Raw genomic sequence first — 19,162 nt, 5'->3', positions numbered from 1 at the left:
TTTATCAAAGAAGAATTTCAGTTTAGTACAAAATTTTATTAATATCAATACTGCAAAACTATAAAAGTGAACATAGAGAATCTGAGCAGGCCTGGAGCCTGTCCCATCCATCAACTTCTGGGAGAGCAACAACGCCCCAGACAACCTTGTAAACAAACTAGAAAAAGCAAAACTTTTCAGTTTAACAGCAGTCTTAAGATCTGGCTCCGAGCATGGGTGTTTGGAAGAAATTCCTCATTTCTGCTTTACACCGCTTCTATCCAACATCCTGAAGCACACAGGCATGGGTGAAAAAAATTACCTAATCAGTGGCAAGAAAAAGCCTGGAGCTCTGAAAATAGAAACTACAGAATCAGTAGATTCCCAGCTGCATACCACCCTTGCATCCCGAGGCAGATAAAGAGCTCTGGCATCGTCACGTTCTTCGTGGTCTAGTTCATAGCTGCAAGCACAGAACAGGCTAAGCCTGAGGTCTTGACAGACACCCATTTTCCAAGAAGCTCACATATAGAAGAAATTGGTGTTCCCAAGGCGCCCATCACCTCACCCCTGTGAACATTCTACCTTTTCAGGACGTTAGCTTTGTTAGCAAAGCGTTTCTCAGCTCAGTCTGACTAGAACAGGCTGGGCACCCTGTCATGAGCTGTTCCACAGCAGACTACAGGAGATGGTAACCGCTGATAGGTGATGACAAGCAGATGTGGCAGGCTGGAAGCAGTAACTTCAGCAGGATCTGAGAACATCTTTGAAGTTTTCCTAGCGCCTCCAAAAATGGGTGGCAACTCCACTTGGAGGAGGAACTGGGTACTGACACAACTTTCTAGAAGGGGAAGCACAGGGAATCAGGAAAGCAAGAGCAGATCCAGGGAGGAAGGACAAAGTAGAAGCCTAATGCCCTGCGTGGCTTATACTGCCCATTGCCAACACTGAATTTGTACCCTGTGATCCAGAAAGGATCAAAATACTAAATCATTTCTCTAGATCCTTCCCTTTTTGCTTCCTTCCCTGTGATTTAGAATCGTTGCTTTTTGTTCTCATCTCCTCCAGCTCCAAAGATAGTAAGTTAGCTTTGAGTTTGCTTGTCCCAGGGTTTGCCTGCCTCTGCCCTCCACGTCTGGACAAACTCCAGCTTCCAATCCCCTGTTCTGTCATGGCTTTCAAAAGATGTTCTTGCTTCTTGGCCACCATCTCCTCCCGGCTCCAGATCAGAATATTAAAGCCTGAGAGGAAAAATTAAACACTGTGCATCAGAAACACTACATCAAATATAATACCTTAGGCTATGCCACTAAAATGCCAGAAAATCAAAATGCTTTGTCTGTTCTAAGATATTTCCAAGGTACAGAGGATGCAAAGATACTTATTGCAGACATTATCTCCACATAGCCGTGGAAATTTGATCAAATTAAGACACATAATCAAGTAATTCCTAATCTCATCTGTCAAAGTTTTAAGACCTATAGGTAGCTCCCTTAATCCCATACAGCCTGCGAAAAACCGAGTAATCTTGGCTCTGCAGCCTAGGAAATGAGATAAATTAAACGAAGGGAGAGGGCACAGACAAGCAGGAAAAGGCTTCCCCTCTCCCATCATTTTCTGCTACTGTTCCATGGCCAGCAGATGGCAATGGCTCCCTGCTGCGGGGAGGCTTCTCACTCGGCCAGATTCCATGCTCTCAGGAATGTTTCACAGATGACTAGCAACCTGTTTTCTAACTGTAGAGGTGAAGGACTGAAAAGAAGGTCTTGATCTCTTTTACAGATGTAGGAAATTATAGAGGACTACTAGCAAGTGGGATTTCATAAACCCTCACTTGCTACTTGCTTTAGTCTGGAGAAACAAGCCTGCTCTTTTCTGGGACTGGAACCCCCCCATGCTTAGTGCCCTAAGTTCTCTTTACTTACCCATGCCAGAAGCCAGTGTGTCTCCCATAGGGTTAAATTTATTGAGCTGAAAAAGGAAACAATCAGAGTCTGTAAGAGCATCACTGCTTATGTAACAGTCATAAGAGCACCACGGCTTATGTAACAGCAACAAACCATCTGGAAAACCCGATGTACCCTAAAGAGTATCCCTAAAGAAAACCCACAGGTGACCATGGACCAGCCCTGCTCGAGTCAGCAGCTTTAGCTGGCAGCCATGCCCCCACGAGAGCATGAGTCTGTCACAAGTAAAGAGGATACTCCTATTGTTCTAGTCCCTAACCCATATCTCTTGGCTGCTGTTCAATACACAGCGGTCCTTTTAGCTGCTGTGCTCAACTCACCGAGATGATACCAGAAGCATTTGGATCATGGAGCTGGCAAACCATCTCCCCAGTGTTGCCATCAAATACATCAACAGTTCGTAGCTCGTTCACTGTGTACCCTGGGAACTTAGGGTCTGGGTAGCGACCTGCTACAATGAGGTCATAGCGAGGATGCCATGTTGCCTAGTCATAGAGCAGAGGGATGGGGAGTTAAGAGAAAGGGACAGAGCTCGTATTGAAACACACCAGACAACCAGCATGTGAGCAACAGTTTGTACATCCCACCCACAGCCTGAGGAACATGGGTATCCTTGGAAGAGTGCTCTGCTGGGAGTTGCAGCAGTGCGAACCTCCACCCACCAATGTAGTATTCTGACCAGAAATCAGCCCGTTCCTGATTTACAGCTGGCTGCTTGCACCAAGCGTGACACTACTCTCAGACTGCACTGGCTTAACTCACCTTAATAGGTGTGAGGTGCTGAAATTGCCGATGTGGATGTGGGATCAGATGTTGTGGCTTGGTCCAGTCTGAAGACGAGTAAACCCTGATTTCACTGCGCTGATCTGTGCTCAGGAGCTTGGCACCATCTGTTGGGCTGAAGTAAGCTAGGAGAGGAGGACAATATGGCAAATAAAAGATGACAATGCTGTGAGTCAAATCAGCAAGAAACAAAAATCACATTTCTCTGATTGGAAACTCATTGCTATTTCTGTAATAGATGAATATGGTCATGTGTCCCAACAGACAAGACTTTACCCGTCTCAAACAAAATCAAAGCTCTTACAAACAGTAAGCTGAAACCTACAGTGCTGGGTTACATAGGAAGAATCATTATTCTAATTTTATAATCACAGAAAGAGACACTGCAAAGACAGGAACTTGCTCATTCAAATGGAACGTTAGTGGAAAAGCTGGAGACGGACACCGGCAGTTTGGACTTCCATGAACAGGTAAAACTGCACCCATGAAACAGAGGTCTGAGTCCCATGCTCTGTCAAAGGAACTGCACAAATAAATTCATTTTTTTAATCTCAGCCACTGCTGATGATTCCACGCTGACCTCGCAAGGCACAGTGCCAGTTTGTACGGCAAGTCTAAGACTGTGCTGCAGCTGCCCTATCCACCTCCCTGCCTCTGGCCACACATTTCCACTGCCTTCCTTGCTTTAACACTAGCTACTGCACAACGTCGAATCTTATCGAAAGCTAACATTGCCACAACAATAAAAGCTGAGCTGAGTGGACTCTCTGCAGTCATTCATGCAATAAAATCCCTATCCAACTCACCTGCATTGACGGGTTTGTCATGAGGAAGCACATGAAGAAAATTCATTTTGTTTTTGATGTTTCTGAGGTCCCAGATTTTGACTGTCTGATCCACAGACGCTGTGGCCAACAACCACTCACATCGGGAGTTAAATTCCACATGAGTCACTTTCTTCCTGTGCAATTTCATCTTCCAAATCTGCAGCAGAAGGAACAGAAAATCACACAGAAAAAAATAATCAAGGCTTGGAGTAAAGAAATGGAATAATCTACTAGTGCAGAGTAAAGTGGTTACACATTTACAGAGTAACAAAGCTTCGAAAATACACCAAGCTTTTATCCACTGGAAACAAGAAAGGAGAAGAATGACCTTGGGAACTAACTGACTAATTTTAGGAGAACTCCGATCCACCAATTTATTACAACTATGAGAAAGGAAAACGCTATCCTTCGTTCATGGAGGGAAGTATTAGTGCCAGTGTACAAAGCAAGATCACATCTGGAATACTTTATGCAGTGCCAGTCTTCCACCTGCAGAAAGAGTAAAACAAACTGGAACAGGTACAGAAAATGTGCTGCTGAGATAACAATAAAAAGGAAAGGCCTGCTTTGCAGGAGAAGACCAAAAGAGCTTGCTTCATTTACTGTAGTAAAAAAGGTGAGAGGAGATATAATTGGCTTCTAGAAATACATCAGTAAAGCAGCATAAGCGTAGGTGAAATATTTCAATTAACAAGAACAAATGGATATAAACTGTCCATGAATAAATTTATATCTGAAGCTGGAAGATTATTTCTAATCAAAAGGGTGAAGCTGGCCCATCCTCCCTGCAACAATGGGTATCTCCCAAGTGCAGAAAAGACCGTCACATTCTTTCAGGAGAAAAAAAACGAAAGGAAGCAACTAACCTTGAATAAGCACAAATCATTTGGAGCACTCCTGACTGCCCACTAATTTACACAGCTGCCTCTGGCCACAGCTCACTGGGTGGCAAACTCTTACAGATGTTACCCTTACAGGCAGGAGAAATGGTAATTCCGGTGTGACAGTACAGCAGGCTCTTGAAAGCAGGGCCCGCTCCAACTGTTCTCGTAATATGTTTCTGTACCACTTCAGATTGGAAGGCGCAGCCTGCCTCCGCCTGCCCTCTCGTGTCTAATGGCAGTTAGTGCAATTTCTATCCCAGCATTTGCTGAATTCCGCTGTGTCCCTAACTCCAAGGTCACAGAAGGGTATACGTTAAAGCAGTATCCCCTAAATGACTCCCATCAGTGCACTAAGTTTCTGGAATTGTGAAGGCTGTTGGCAGAGGGTGCTCACATTTTCAGGTTACCCTATAATTACTCTGGCCAGTAGCAAATACTCTTAAAGAAGAGGCAGCACACAACACAGTCCCTGTTTGGGAATTTTTACCGTTACGCTCAACAATGTGAAAATGTCTAACAAATGGCTGAAGTGGAAGACTTCTCACCACCTAGACAATGCGTGGACTCATCTCCTGAGCTGCAAGATACCTGCTCCTCTTTTCAGGGTCCCTGTAGTGTAGGAAAGCACATGAGCCATGAAGATTCCCGTAGAGGAGATGCTGCATGAAGCCATACAAACCTCTTCACCAGATGTGCTGAGCAGGACCACGTTGCCCACATTATCACCTGTCACTACTGCACGGCAGCTTGCAGAAACATCAACGCTGCAGTACCAGCAACTAGAGGGAAAGACAGAAAATCAGTGCTGCCTCCCACAGGCAGTGGTGCTCTGGTTCACATCTTGTCCCTGGCAAGGAAGGCTGCAACAGACTGTAGCTGCAATCTCCTGCCTGATGGCGTGGGCCTGAGTATCAGGAAGGGGGACGGCTTATCCGCAATACTTTCTGTTGGTGACGGAATACGAAGTAACTTTCTAGTCATTTGTGAAGTGCTCATTAGATGGAGTGTGACATATTGGGACAGTGGAAAGCCACTTGGTGCCTGGACATGGGACACACCTTGGGAAAGATCAGAACACCCTTTTGACATTGACAAATGTACAGAAACAGCTTTAAAATGTTTTCCACAAAACACTGAAGCAGCAGTAAAGACAAAGGCTTTGGACTGAAAAGTTGAACATCAAACTGTCTCAACTTCATACTCCAGGAAACAAAAGTGAATAGAGACTTATATAATAAAGACATACGTCTTAACACCAGCTCTGCTGGGAGGGGAAAGGCAGTGAGAATAGCTGGGGTCCCTTTGGGAACTTGTTGGGAAAGCTTCACTTGCAAAGACAAACTCTTCTAGAATTCAAGGTCATGGAAGTTAGCATGGTGAGCCTGAAGCCTCCAAAAGGGCAGCAGGGTAAACTCAGCAACCTGAAACTCAGATTGTGCAGGAATGTTTTGTGGCTTTCCTCCTATGCTACCTGAGCTGCTACAGACAAAACAGAACACTGATGACAATGAAGAGGAGGAAGTTATCCTGCTCTTCCCACCCCACACGTTATGAAGTGAAAAGCTGTCTGTTATGGTTTGAGAAACCCACAACAATTTATTGTCGTTTAGACAATTATTCTATCACCCTATGAACCCTCCCCACCCAGGAAGCAGAACTGGAAAAAAACAAGGAAACCCGAGGGTTGAAATATAAACAGATCTAATAGAATAAGACTAGATAATTCACATTAATACTACTAAAGAACCAGTATTGATCCTGATACCAATATAAAATATACAAGGATTATACTCAGCCAATTATGTCAGTAGGAAGCTGTGCGCTCCCAGCAGTGGACAGCAAACATTGGACACTGCGAGCGCTACGACTTTGGGAGGAAGGGAAGGGCTCAGGGGTCTGGCACCAGGGCAAGAAGTTCTCAGGATCGCAGCTATCATAGCAGAGGGAGAACTTCCCAGCAAACTTTCTAATTTATACTGAATGTGTCATTCATGGAATGAAATAATCCTGTTAGCCAGCTTGAGTCAAGTGCCCAGGTCTCGCTCCTCTTCATTCCTGTTCCTGGCTAACTCGAAAACACTGAGACCTTGAAACCCACATACCGTAGCTGACTATAAAGCAAATATTTTCACAAATTCAGACACTAGAGTCTTCTAAAAGTGCAGTTTTCCTGAACATTAGAAGAGAAATTAGTCCTGTGTTGCTACCAGGACACTGCAAGACAGGAGATGACATCACCAGAAAGCAACACCAGAAGATGCAGGCAGCATGCTTAGCTACTGTAAAAGCGTAAGTACCCTGTTGCTGCCTAGCTTGTCACCCACCCTGCAGTGCTAGGGTCAGGATCAGGAGCCTGTCTCCAAGCTCCCTCACAGGACCAATTCATACCAAGAGTCTCCTAACGCTGGCAAAGATGTTAGAGAGCACGAGAAGCAGCGCAGCATTAACCCCAAGGAACAGAGAATCGACCTTGCAGTGCTCCCTTCTCACCAAACATTATGGTATTCATGGCCACAGTCCGGGGCACGGGAGATCACCTGCACCGCTCTGCCCTCAAGGTCGTGCAGACTTAGGGTGCCATCCCCTGATGCCACATAAAGCTTCACTGCCTCATAAGGACTGAACTTGATGTCTCCGAGAGAATCTCCTGGCCCTTTCTGGAATACACACAAAGCCAAGAGGCATCAAGGTTAGAGTGGAAGACAAAATCTTAATACAACACTCATCTCCTGGAACACACTGCCAGTTTCCCTAAGTACAACGTACTGCTTTGTGACAGGGCTTATACATAAGAACTCTTTTTTCCTTATCTGTTTCCAATCCGAGCACATACATTCTGAGACTTCAAATTCAACCCCACCACTTTGGCCTGCAAACCTCATTAGCAGCATTGCCACTTCTGCGATGGGGGTAGGACTAATGTGCAGCGAACCTCCTGGCTCAGACCAGGCTTAGGAGATTACAAGCAAAATGCAGAAACCACATAAAATCTCATGACAGCCCTGCACCAAGCTTTTCTTACAGAGACTTCATTCACCAGTTCCCTAAGGCTGCTTCCAGTGCTGTATCTGGTCTTTCTCAAGGTACCAGCAGGCAGAATGAGAAGGGTGCAAGGAGAAATCCTATTGCTAACACCATAGCACAGGAATCTTATGTTCTGTGTTATGTTATATTGTTGTTATGTTGTTCTCCCCCAGTCTGTCTACTGAGAAAATGTGGAAATTCTACACTAAGACAGAAAAGAAGGATGCTAGCTGGGAGTCCCCAGACTGTTTGATACTCAAGTGCACTCCATCTGCTGCTCACAGAGCAACTACGTAATAAAGCCTCACTGTAAATACTAGACTTCAAGAAGACAATGAGGATAAAAGAAGGCCCGCCCAAAGAGAGCCTGCCTGTCCTCACAGCAGTAGGAGGAGGATGGCATGCCCTTTCAAATCCAGATGCCATCACTGCTGTGACAAGCATCCTGCTGGGATACGAGATCCTCATGTCCCAGGATGCAGTCTATCCCTCCTTGCTCACCTGGCCAGTCATCCCCGCACTACTTGGGTTCACCTTCTGCCCTATTACAAGGTTGCAGCTGGAATAGCCAATTTGGAAACCAACCATGAAAGTTGCCACCCCGAAAGAATCAGGTGGGGAAAAGTAAAGAGGAGGCTAACGCAAATTCCCTCACTTACCTTTAAGCATTGAACTGAAGTAACTAACTGAAGAGCTCAGGCTTCCTCGTGAGTCCACAGAAAAAGCAACAGTCTGACAGGGTGATTCTAAGCATAGGCAGACAGAGTTGCCTCTAGCAATTCATCTCCTCTTTCTACTCATTAGCGAAGGAGCCCAGACTCTTAATTTTGGTATTTTACATAAGCCCCAAAAGTTAGGTGGGATGAACTGGGGTGATCCTTATGACACACACCACTTGAAGTCAGTGGCATTTGTGGAGAAGCACTGAGGGGACTATAAATTGTCCTGTATAAACCATTTGACAATGAGCAGCACTGTTTACAGGTTCCCCAGGGCACAGAGCTATGGGAGGTTTAAGAACAGAGAGCTGAGGAAATCCACTGGCACCCCCACGCTCTCCCATGTATAACAGGAAGTAAGCAGCATCAGAGAGTCCCTCCCCTTCATGAAGAAAAGCTCTCTCCTACCCACCACCCCCAGTTCAGGGAAAAATAAAAAGGGAGAGTGAGCCTCCTTGCAAGAGAGAGGATCCCTGCAATTCAGAGGATAAAGGACATGTATGTGGAGAAGAGGAAGCCCAGCTCCCACGTATTAGAGACAAACATAATGCTCGCTCTCTCCCACTCGTTCTCTCTCTAGCACTCCTGCCAGCAGGACACAGAGGCCCAAAGCATTGCTGTATTTCTTACTCCCAGTCCTCGGTGCTGGTGAAGACCCGGACAGTATTGCCATTAAAATCCTGCAGGGTGGTAGTGCCGGCAACTGACGAAGTGTACAGCTGACTAGGGTTAAAAGGGTTAAACTTCATTCCTGTGATGGCCCCTCCAGCTCCCATCTACAAGGAAGGGGATGAACAAAAGAAAAATCCACTGAGTGATGGGGAAGGAGAAAAGTGTGTTCTGTAAGTCTGCATTCACTGCTATGTCCTTAACAGCAACAGTGAAACACACCACAGTGCTTCAAGGAGGCAAAGACAACCATGACTTCCCACATGATGGCTGTCTAGACAGCTGCCCTCCTGGAGGACAAAATAGGAAATCCTTCAGTCCCCAGGCAATGTACTCGCTGGCTGGCTGGCACCACACTATTTACAAAAAGAGAAAGATGACTCTAGAATTTCTGGAGGATAGACCTCCTCTCATTGTACACCTATGTCAATTTAGAAAGCGGATAAAAGTTACAGAGTCTTTGAGCTCCTGTCAGAATTGGAATGGCTGAATACAGCAACAAGGGGGCACGCCAACCATTCATTCTACCTTTGTTCTGGCTTTAGATAACGGGACTTTGTTTTTCCCCACTCAAAGATGTTTCCTCATCTGACAGAATAGAAGGTGAACAGAGAAAGATCAAGACCTAAAACAGACAGACCCACTCTGCCTATTTGTTTCTGGCATCCCTACAAGATAACTGTTTTGCCAGTTGCTGTATTATTTTTCCACTGAGCACATACCAAGTACTGCTTCATTATGAACTTCCTCAGTTCTCCCCAGCACTGTTCCTAAGTCTGGGATTTAGGAACAGACATGCTATTGCATCTTAGTCCTGCCCCATAGCTGGCTACTCTGCAACCCAAGACCCTTACGTGCTTCTCACAACAGACCTGTTTTGATCTGCAGTATTTGGTGGTAGTCATTTTCCCTCCCACCCACCCCATGCACCCAGAGGCTTACCCCTTTTATGAAGCAGGTTTTAGTAAGTACTTCATGGTCCCAAAGGATGATGTCTCCACCTTTAGAACCAACGGCTACAGTACTGGGGTGTGTTGGATGCCATTCCAGGCATGTCACTCTCCTGTCAAAGGGACTTGCTGTTCGAAAGAGGCGGTATGAGGCAAGAGAACGAAGAAAGGGCAGCTGCAGACACTGTCAAAAAGATAAAGAGAATTATGATTCTTGCAGAGGTTCTCTGAATGAGGAATGCTAACCATTTCTAATTGCCATCAGTGTTAGTACATTCACACAAAATTCAAAGCCTCTCTGTAGAATGAAGAGAACTTGCTGTTCCCAAGAGAAACAGCCTGTGACCACACAAATTCACATCAGCCACAGCACTCAGAAAGCAACAGAAAACTGCGAGATATCACACTTTAAATGATGTACAGGGAGCTAAGCATCAGGGGCTGAGCTAAAAAGGCAGGATATTGTTATTCAGATGAGGAATAGGTACTGCTTGGATGAACTTGGTGATTTATCATTTGGATATTTAAACATAGATAAGTCATCTGGAAAATAAAGCTAGCCCAGGTGCCTCCCACCTATGGATGTTACAGAAAAAGTTAATTTTCAAATGAAAGGAGTAGACTTGATATATCAATATATATATATAATCAATATCATATCAATATCTATATATAAAATATTGATATAATATATAAAATATATAATATAATATATATAATATATAATATAATATAATAATAATATCAATATATATTATATATATATATGGACTTGATATAATATGTCTGTGAAGAGGAAAAATCAACACCAAACCTGGCATCATTAACATGGTAGAGTGGACACAAAAATAGTACAACAAAACAGGCGTAGCAGTGTGCGAAAGTAGCACTATGCAGTAATTCAATTGGCAGAGTGGGTAAGTTTAAATATGATTCAAGGAAGTACAAAATTAACAGAGGATAAAATGTAGAGTGACAGGGCCGGGTCAACCAAAAGGGAAAGTCATCCCAGCTCTTGCATTTTACAGGATTAAGAAACGTAAGGGTGTGCCACTGTGTATGTGAGAAACTTTAAGCCCCTTTAAAGTTTCCCTGCTTGTGTTGAAGATGTTTTCATGCATGGAATGGAGATGTCCAACAGGTCAGGAAGGAGAAACTCCTCACCCGCCGGAGCTGTGCCCGAATGGCGCCTCCTAGCATGTTCTGGTAGACGTAATGCACAATGCTGCAGTGCCGCTCCAGCTGATGGAAAAGGACTCTGTTATTTCTCACCAGAGATCCACCTCCACTCCAACCTGCCGGAAAGAAAAAGAGTAACTTACTGAGAGCCAATGTCATGCTCATTCACTAAACAACATGGGATGATGTCTGCATTTGCTGCTACATTCACGAAAAGCTTCAGCCACAAGACAAAAGTCTCTAAATGATTCTTACAGGTCTAAGCTGCAGCAGCCATTGCAATTATGAAGTCCAGTGCTTCCCACAGCCTGACAGAGCTTTGTGTATGCTTCCTCTCGTTAAATCTTCCATCTCCTTGCCAAAGATTTATCAAAAAGATAACAGCAGAAGCCTATAGCAATGCCACAGGTAGTGCATCTCTTGAACTGTATACAATTTGAGTGGTTCATACCCAAAATACAACGAAGCTATCCAAAGCCCCAACAACTTGGAAATACCCCATGGGAGGTGGTAAACTCCTGGGTACAGCAAAGGGAAGGTCAGACATGTGACCAGCAGAAACGTTAACACCTGAAAATTCCCCAAGCATAGCAACATGAGTTCCCACACAGTTCCTGAAACGCCTGCTTGTGAATCAGAATTTTCGATCTGCTTGTGCTGTAGCCCATACGGTCTGCCTACAGCACTGCGAGTTTTGTCTTTGATAATAGAGTTGCTGACGCCTCATCGCCTGAAAACCTTTCTGTTCGGAGTGATTTCTGCTGAGAGTACAGCATGCTTCTAAATTTTGCTCATGTTCCAAGTTTTTATCTTCAGGGACCTTTACATAAAAAACAGATCTGTTCAATACTGTGTCTGTGATCTAATCATCCCCACGGCGATGGTCTGCAACACCCCAGGGCATCTAAACATCAAAACCATTTCTTAAGAAACAAAACTGCTATTCTCATTTAAGGATATAAAAAAACCAAGACGGAAAACATAGGGATCATTCTGTATGATTAGAACTTAAACAAAATCTTTAATGCAACACTGGAGCCTAGAAATGCACAGATGTGAAACTAAACTTCTTTGTTCACATGCCAACATAGTGCCAACCCTTGTCACACCTGTTGAAATAGGTATAAAAGTATTTATATTCTAATTACTTCTTTTCACAGAAGAATTAGCATCCACAGTTCCTTCTTCAGAGGTGATGGAAATGGAGGTATTTTTTACAAATTCCATTACATTATGAAGGATAATTTATTAAGAAAGAAACTTTTTAGAAATGGCCTTTTTAGAATCTGCTGGAAGAAACCCTTTAAAACCCTTTAAAAAGGTGTTTCAATTGCAAGAAACTGCATCTGTCCCATATGGCTCAGGAGAATTTTTTTTTTCCAAAACACATAAAAATCAAAACTGGAACACAGAATGGAAAAGCTCAAATGCAAAGGTCTTCATCTTTTTAAAAAAAGGTTTAAAGGAAAAATATGATTGGCCTAATTTTTCCAAAGTACTAGCTATATCAAATTCCCTCTGAATCTTACAGGAGCTGCAGATGCTTACCAAATATAAAAATCAGGCCATGAAGTTACAATGAAAATCATCTAGCTAAATTAACTACAGAAGATGCTTTAACTATCCACAGTTAATGCACAGAACTCCTTTCAAACAGAGTATTTTGCCTCCGCATCCACTGTTCACACTGCCAACTGCTCCAAGTTTGAAGTTATACACCAGACAATGGAAATGTACAAAATCGTAGAACTCCTGTATCTCTGACTGTTGAAACACACTTCAGTAATTTCTGGATCCTTAAAGCCAAAATTGTACAGAAAGTGTGTAATATTTCCACACAAGGCAGTAACTCTAGCAATCTCCTAAAAAAAGATAGAATTAAAGGCTTTATCTGAGAAAAAGAGGCTGAGGGGAGACCTCACCGCTCTCTACAGTGATCTGAACAGGTTGTAACAAGGTGGGCGTCGGTCTCTTATCCCAAGTAACAAGTGATAGGATGAGCAAAAATGGCCTCGAGCTGCACCAGGGGAAGTTTAGATTTGATATTAGGAAGAATTTCTTCATCAAAAGGGTTTTCAAGCATTGGCACAGGCTGCCCAGGGAAGTGGTGGAGTCACCATCCCTAGGGGTATTTAAAGACATGTAGATGTGGTCCTTATGGACATGGTTTAGTGGTGGACTTGCTAGTGTTAGGTTAATGGTTGGACTCGATGATCTTCAGGGCCTTTTCCAACCTAAATGATTCCACGATTCTATGAAAATACTCCTTACTATAGCTGAAGCCTACACAACTTTCTTGATAATGCAAAGCATTAACTTTTCCAGTATCTTAGAACTTAATCACCTCTCATTGTATCGAAAATCTTTAAGAGTTTTTTAAAGTTACATACTAAAGGGAAAAAATGCACATGAGAAGTGATTACTGGAAATTCTGTCCAGTATAATCTGAACATAGAGGTAGAAAGTATACCTACTTACAGTAGAAAAAGTTAGAATATGCAAAGAATCTGCCGGAAAAGTCAGCTTAGACTGGGTGCTGTAGGATACCAATCTTACAACTAGGAAACTCCATTAAGAATTGCATGGGAGAAGAAACAATATGTTACCGAGATTGGCCTGTCCTACAATAAAGCAGACATCTGCTAATTCAGGAATTCCACAAATCTTAACCACCCTCAAATGAGCTGTGACAGCATCTTCAGTGAGCAGGCTTCTACCAAGGGGTATGGAGTCTCAAAAATGAAATGCTTGTCCACGCGTGCCCACACATACACACTCTCACCAGACAGATAACTGGAGGATGTACTACCCCAATACATGTCCGTGTATCACTTCAATATATAACCCCGTCTGAACAATCATGTCTGAACACGCTTCTTGGCATTCTCCCTCTTCAACCAGTCGATACACGTCATTTAGGGTAAATCTGATTGGGAGAAACAGTAAAGATCTGAGGAAATGTTACCGATTTTCTCTGGGGGTTTGGATGCTTTTCTCACAAACAACCTCTTTGCTTGTGGCTCATTCCCTAGTTCCTTGTAGTCCAGTTTCCTCTTCCCAGCTGATTTTGCCTCTTCCAGCCCATGCTCATGTGCCCTCTCATGTTTCTTGTCCTTTGGCTGGTTCACTGGAGCCATTCTGTATGGCCGCTAAAAGCAAACAAAGCATGGAAGGTAAGACCGTCATATACTTTTAACTAGAAGACAGAAAAACTGTAATGAAACCTATCCCAGTGGTCTGCAAGTAGTGATTATACCTGTACCCTCTTCCATCAGCATGACACTAGCTTTTTGTTGTGCTCTGCTAAAGAGGGGAACAGGTTCAATAAACTCTTCTTTGTTCACATATGAAAATCAACGTAACCTAAAGCACTAGAATATGTTTTGACAGATGTGTTTCTACCGAACTTTCAAGCTTAAAACCCACAGATCTGCATAAAGTACATCTGTGAAACCACACAATACCCCAACTGTTTCTCTGGTAGCTCACACTGAGCTCTTTAGATTCAGCTAAGAAAAAGGTCAGAGCTTTTACGACGATGGCCAAGGCCGACTGGTCTTCCACCAAATCTGCTCAGAAGGTACTTCCTATTTAACGGCCACTTTTCCTTGCAACCCAGTATTTGGATCAGGCTTCTACACTGGCTGCCAACCACACTTGAGCAGCTCTTCTGACCCACCCAGGGATGGATGCAGCGACTCGTGCCTCTGCAAACGGGGACCAAAACCCCACCGGGCCCCGGTGAAAGGCGCGGGCCTGCCGCAGCCTTCCTCCTGCTGGCCGCCGGGCCGGGCCCCGCACACCCTCCGCAGCCGCAGATCCCCCCCGCCCCGAAGATCCTCGTACAGGCTGATCCCAAGCTGGCGCTAAACTTATTTATAATTCGCGAATGGCTGTCGCGGATGTGTTAAATATAGTCCGGCGGGCACCGCGCAATCTCCAAATAGCGCCCACCGCGCGCCGCCGGGCCTCACCCTAGCCCCAGGCCCGGCCCCGGCCCGGCTCCCCAGCGGCCTGGGCGGGCAGGGCCGTCCCGCTCTCACCTGCGCTACAGCGGCCTCCGCTCCCCCAAGCGCGGCCGAGGACGGCGGGCGGCAGCCGGCCCCTCCCCCGCGGTTTCATAACCGGGGCGGGAAGGCGGGGGGAGCGGCTCCCGCCGCGGCCCCGGGGGAAAGGCTCCCCCGCCGGCCGCCCGCCCCTGGGGAGCGGCGCCGAGCCCGCCGGCCATGGCGGCCCCGCACGGCGCGCCCGGCCCTTCGCCGCTGAGGGGCAGGGGGAGGCCGGGGAGCGCTCGGGGCCGCTGCTCCCCACCCCCGCCGCCGTCCTTACCCCCTGCCGGCTTCACCCCCGGCTCCGCTGGTATGGGAGGCGGCTGCCAGGCTCACGCTGGGCCCGGGGGCCTGGCCCGAAACACGCACAGTCTGTGAGGTGTCCCTCTGGCAGCTTATCGTGTTGCTTTTTTGGTGCGGGTTTTATAACCTTACGTACTTAATTATTTTCTGGAGCACCAAATTGGCACGTTAAAGCTGCACTGGTGAGGGCCCAAAATACATCAACCAAAAAAAAAGACACTATTTCAAAACACAACTTCCACAAAAAGATGCACCTGGTGGTCGAACTCAACAGGAAAAAAAATGCACTTTAAAGGCAGATAAAAAAAGTTACGGACAGTCAGCTCAGAGACAACCAGATTTGACGCGCCGAAGCAGACAAGAAAGGGGAAGTAAGAGCCCTACCAACACAGCTGGTGGTACCAGCACATCCCCTGTCACCTGCGAAGGGGGCTGCTGTCTGCCCGCCATCTCGCATGGGGAACCTTATCTCCAGAGCTGCAGGGTCTCATGCTTCAGGCCTACCAGTAACCATGCTGAGTAATTAAGGTTTGGTCATCCACACAACAGGCTATGAACGCAGGTCCTAAAATATCTGTACATAACCACTCCTTGAATTGTGGGGGTTTGGTTTTGGGTGTTGCTGAATGACATACACAAAAAATTATAACCGCTGACAACACAGTCTGGTTTTGAACATACATATCAACCCGATCAGCAAATCTTAAAGTCTTATCAGGCACTTCTGTAATACACAACATTCTTCTTAGAACTGTATACATTAGCAAAAAATAGCAAGAGGAGTAATTGAACGTAGCACTTCCCTTCTTCCCTCTGAAGCCTTGATTTCCAGGAAGGGAAACTACGATAAAAACAGATTCTTCTTATCTTGACAGTTTTATCTATAGGTCTGCAGAAGTCATCACCATTGTAGACAGAATCTATGGAGTTCATCAGGAATCACTAACAAAACACAAATTACATAAATCTTACTGTTTTGGGTTTCATATGCTTTAAAAGGGGTACATTTCAAAAATTTTAAATTAAAAAAGGGGTCCAGGTACCAACCTTCTTAAAGGAGAAGGAAAGACTTGTATGGATTTCAATGTTCCATGTATTAATCCCAAAGAAAACTCTGACACTATTATCCAAGTTATCTCCAGCAAAGATGTGCACTCCCTGACCCTGCTCCATTTCTTTCCCAGCAGTAGCGTCCCCCGTGCAGAGCACACACACAATAACCTGTGTGTTTCCCTCTTAGAGCTATCATGGTTAGCATTTTTTGGAATGGAATGGAATATTTCAGTTGGAAGGGACCTACAACAACCATCTAGTCCAACTGCCTGACCAAAAGTTAAAGCATGGTATTAAGGGCATTGTCCAAATGCCTCTTCAACACTGACAGGCTCGGGGCATTGACCGCTTTTCTATGAAGCCTATCCAGTGTTTGACCACCCTCACAGTAAAGAAATGCTTCCTGATGTCCAGTCTAAACCTCCCCTGGCACAGCTTTGAACCATTGCCCCGCATCCTATCACTGGATACCAGGGAGAAGAGCTCAGCACCTCCCTCTCCACTTCTTCTCCTTGGGGAGCTGTAGAGAGCAGTAAGGTCACCCCTCAACCTCCTTTTCTCCAAACTAGACAAGCCCAAAGTCCTCAGCCGCTCCTCACCAGCCCTTTCACCAGCGTTGTTGCCCTCCTCTGGACACATTCAAGGACCTTCACATTCTGCTTACATTGTGGGGCCCAGAACAACACACAGTACTCAAGGTGAGGCCGCACCAATGCTGAATACAGCGCTAAACACAGTACGCTAAATACAGTAATTTTATCAATTACTAACCCCAGGTTTGCTTTCTCTCTAGAGAATCACCAGATATTTTTGTAATTATTATTCACTAAGGACAAGAATAGCAGATAGTACACAAATCACACGCAGAAGAAATGCGACTGGCCTGGGGTGCCACATCCCAGTGTCTGTGCACTGAGCTGTCTGTACAGTACGCTGAGAAAGCCAGAGAAAGAGTAATTTGAAAAAATATTTTTATATGTATTTACAGTCTCACACTCTGAACTACAGTATGCAGCAAAGTCAGAGGAGTATAATTACGTGTGGGCAGGATATTAGGCTTATTTTTATGATGCCTTTTGTCTGATGTACAATTATGTTGAGGCTCTGCCTTAGTTATGGGATGTAGTTCTCTACTGCAGAATAAAGCTGTCTTGTCACCGGGTCTGGTAAAGCTATATTGTGACTAAGACCATCAGCTTCACAGTATTTGTAATACCATTAGGTATTCTGCCTTCTTGTCGCCAGAATCTTTTTCCAAAGCATGAATATTTTTGGCTACTTTAGTCTGACTAATGTAAAGAGTACCATTACAGCAACCAGAGTTTGGCGTGCATAGGAACACAAGCCTATATTCCACTAAAAAGAAGGAAAAAATACATAATCCTAAAGAGATTAATGAGAAAGAGTAAATATCATGCTATCTGACCTCCTTCTATCCCATGACCATTACTAAGCTGCCCCGCTCTAGGAAAATGAACAAAATTATCACTATTGTAATGACCTCGTTTACCGGAGTACCCTGTTTTCCCTAAGCCATTCCAGCCTTGGAGAAAAGGACTGCAGCAGCCACGCTATGTAGGACCCTCGCCCTGCCGTCAGTATTGGGGGCGGCCAGGTCCCAAACAAAAAGCATCTATCTTAGATGCTCAGCACTTGGGATATCAATATAAAAATTGGCATGAAGACATAACCTAGGGCAAATGCTGGATATAGAGTATTAATGTATGACAGATGTTTGCATTTTCTGTACTTCATTAGCATATATAAATTAGATAATGGAATTAAAATCTCAGAATTTAATTGAATTAGAGAGTATCTGTGGCAAAGAGTTGGGTTTGGTTTTATTTTAGTGAAATACAAAGTTGATGCTTATATTCTCAACTATAAGACAAGCATCTTGCTGCTCTTTTTGAAAGGAAGCTTACAGTCACACCACACCCAGTGACTTGTCATGGATGCCCACCTTCCAGTGACCCCACACAGATAAAAGTGAACAGAGGATTGACCTCAAAACAAATTACGTGGAATGGTTTCTAATGTCCACTCTCCAACACAGCAATTCATCATATCTGAAGGGCCTCAGTACAGTTATATTTCTGGCTCCTATGAAATGTGGGGCACTTGTAAAGAGGGAGAGAAAACAACCCAGTACTGCTCCAGAGAAGCGGGAGCACAGATTTATGGCATGCTCTTTCCTCTCTTCGTCCTGCAAGGCTCTCAGTCTTTCCTTTCTCCACTCACTGAATAAACATCACTGCAAGGAGCTGGTCCTTGGAGTTGTGTCCCAAGTCACTTGGAAGCAGCCAAGAGGAGGTGGGACAGCGCGGCCTCCCAGCGCTCCTCCTGCAAGCCCTGCCCCAGCGTCATGGGGAATCTCACCCGGGGCCTGGCGTTAGAAATGGAAACTCTAGCAGGCAAACTCCCTGGCATTTAGAAGGAGCTGGTTGCAGCCGAGAGACTCTGAGGTCTTAAAGATGAGGTCCGGATTATTCAGCTAAAGGTTTTCAGAGGAAAGGGAGAGTGACCGAACAGAGTCAGCGGGATCAGGCTGAAAGAGAAAGAAGGATGCAGGGCCAAGCTGAGGTGACACCGCTCTCCGGCCCCGGGGAGAGTGACCTGGGCCACGCTCAGAAGCGCGGGCACTGCTCTCCACTTGGGTGGGAGCAGGGCTCGGGGAGCCCGCTGGGCCTGCTGCTCCAGCACCCCAGGCTGGCTCCGGGCCCTGCAGGTCAGCTGGCCGGTACAGCGCACAAAACAACCAACCAAAAACGAACTA

General features: G+C 45.2%; 1 protein-coding gene across 4 annotated transcripts; it reads right to left on the bottom strand.

The window, feature by feature from the left end:
* Positions 1-69: 69 nt before the first annotated feature.
* Positions 70-15,503, bottom strand: DDB2 (damage specific DNA binding protein 2). Of its 4 annotated transcripts, none has more exons than XM_063331962.1 (11): positions 15,025-15,503; positions 13,947-14,130; positions 10,967-11,097; positions 9,795-9,986; positions 6,931-7,097; positions 5,120-5,219; positions 3,536-3,713; positions 2,709-2,854; positions 2,267-2,431; positions 1,905-1,950; positions 71-1,220 (listed from the first exon to the last, which is right to left on the bottom strand). In XM_063331962.1, exons 2-11 carry the CDS (start codon positions 14,116-14,118, stop codon positions 970-972), a joined length of 1,548 nt encoding a protein of 515 aa, XP_063188032.1. In that variant the 5' UTR covers positions 14,119-14,130; positions 15,025-15,503; the 3' UTR covers positions 71-969. The 4 variants fall into 4 exon arrangements, with proteins under 4 accessions (XP_063188035.1, XP_063188032.1, XP_063188033.1 ...); XM_063331963.1 differs by lacking the exon at positions 6,931-7,097 and adding an exon at positions 8,814-8,959 and having other exon boundaries at positions 76-1,220; positions 15,025-15,498; XM_063331965.1 differs by lacking the exon at positions 15,025-15,503 and having other exon boundaries at positions 70-1,220.
* Between the last annotated feature and the right edge of the window lie 3,659 nt (positions 15,504-19,162).

Source organism: Chroicocephalus ridibundus, chromosome 4 (genome assembly GCF_963924245.1).
Source record: "Chroicocephalus ridibundus chromosome 4, bChrRid1.1, whole genome shotgun sequence".
Lineage (NCBI taxonomy): Eukaryota > Metazoa > Chordata > Aves > Charadriiformes > Laridae > Chroicocephalus > Chroicocephalus ridibundus.
This window is presented reverse-complemented; position numbering and strand designations above follow the sequence as displayed.

Excerpts from the sequence above, each read along its gene's own strand:
- DDB2 (XM_063331962.1), bottom strand. The coding sequence starts at position 14,118 with ATGGCTCCAGTGAACCAGCCAAAGGACAAGAAACATGAGAGGGCACAT. Across the intron at positions 9,987-10,966 it reads TTCGGGCACAGCTCCGGCGG|TGTCTGCAGCTGCCCTTTCT; the intron begins GTGAGGAGTTTC and ends TCTTTTTGACAG. Across the intron at positions 5,220-6,930 it reads CATGAATACCATAATGTTTG|TTGCTGGTACTGCAGCGTTG; the intron begins GTGAGAAGGGAG and ends CTTTCCCTCTAG.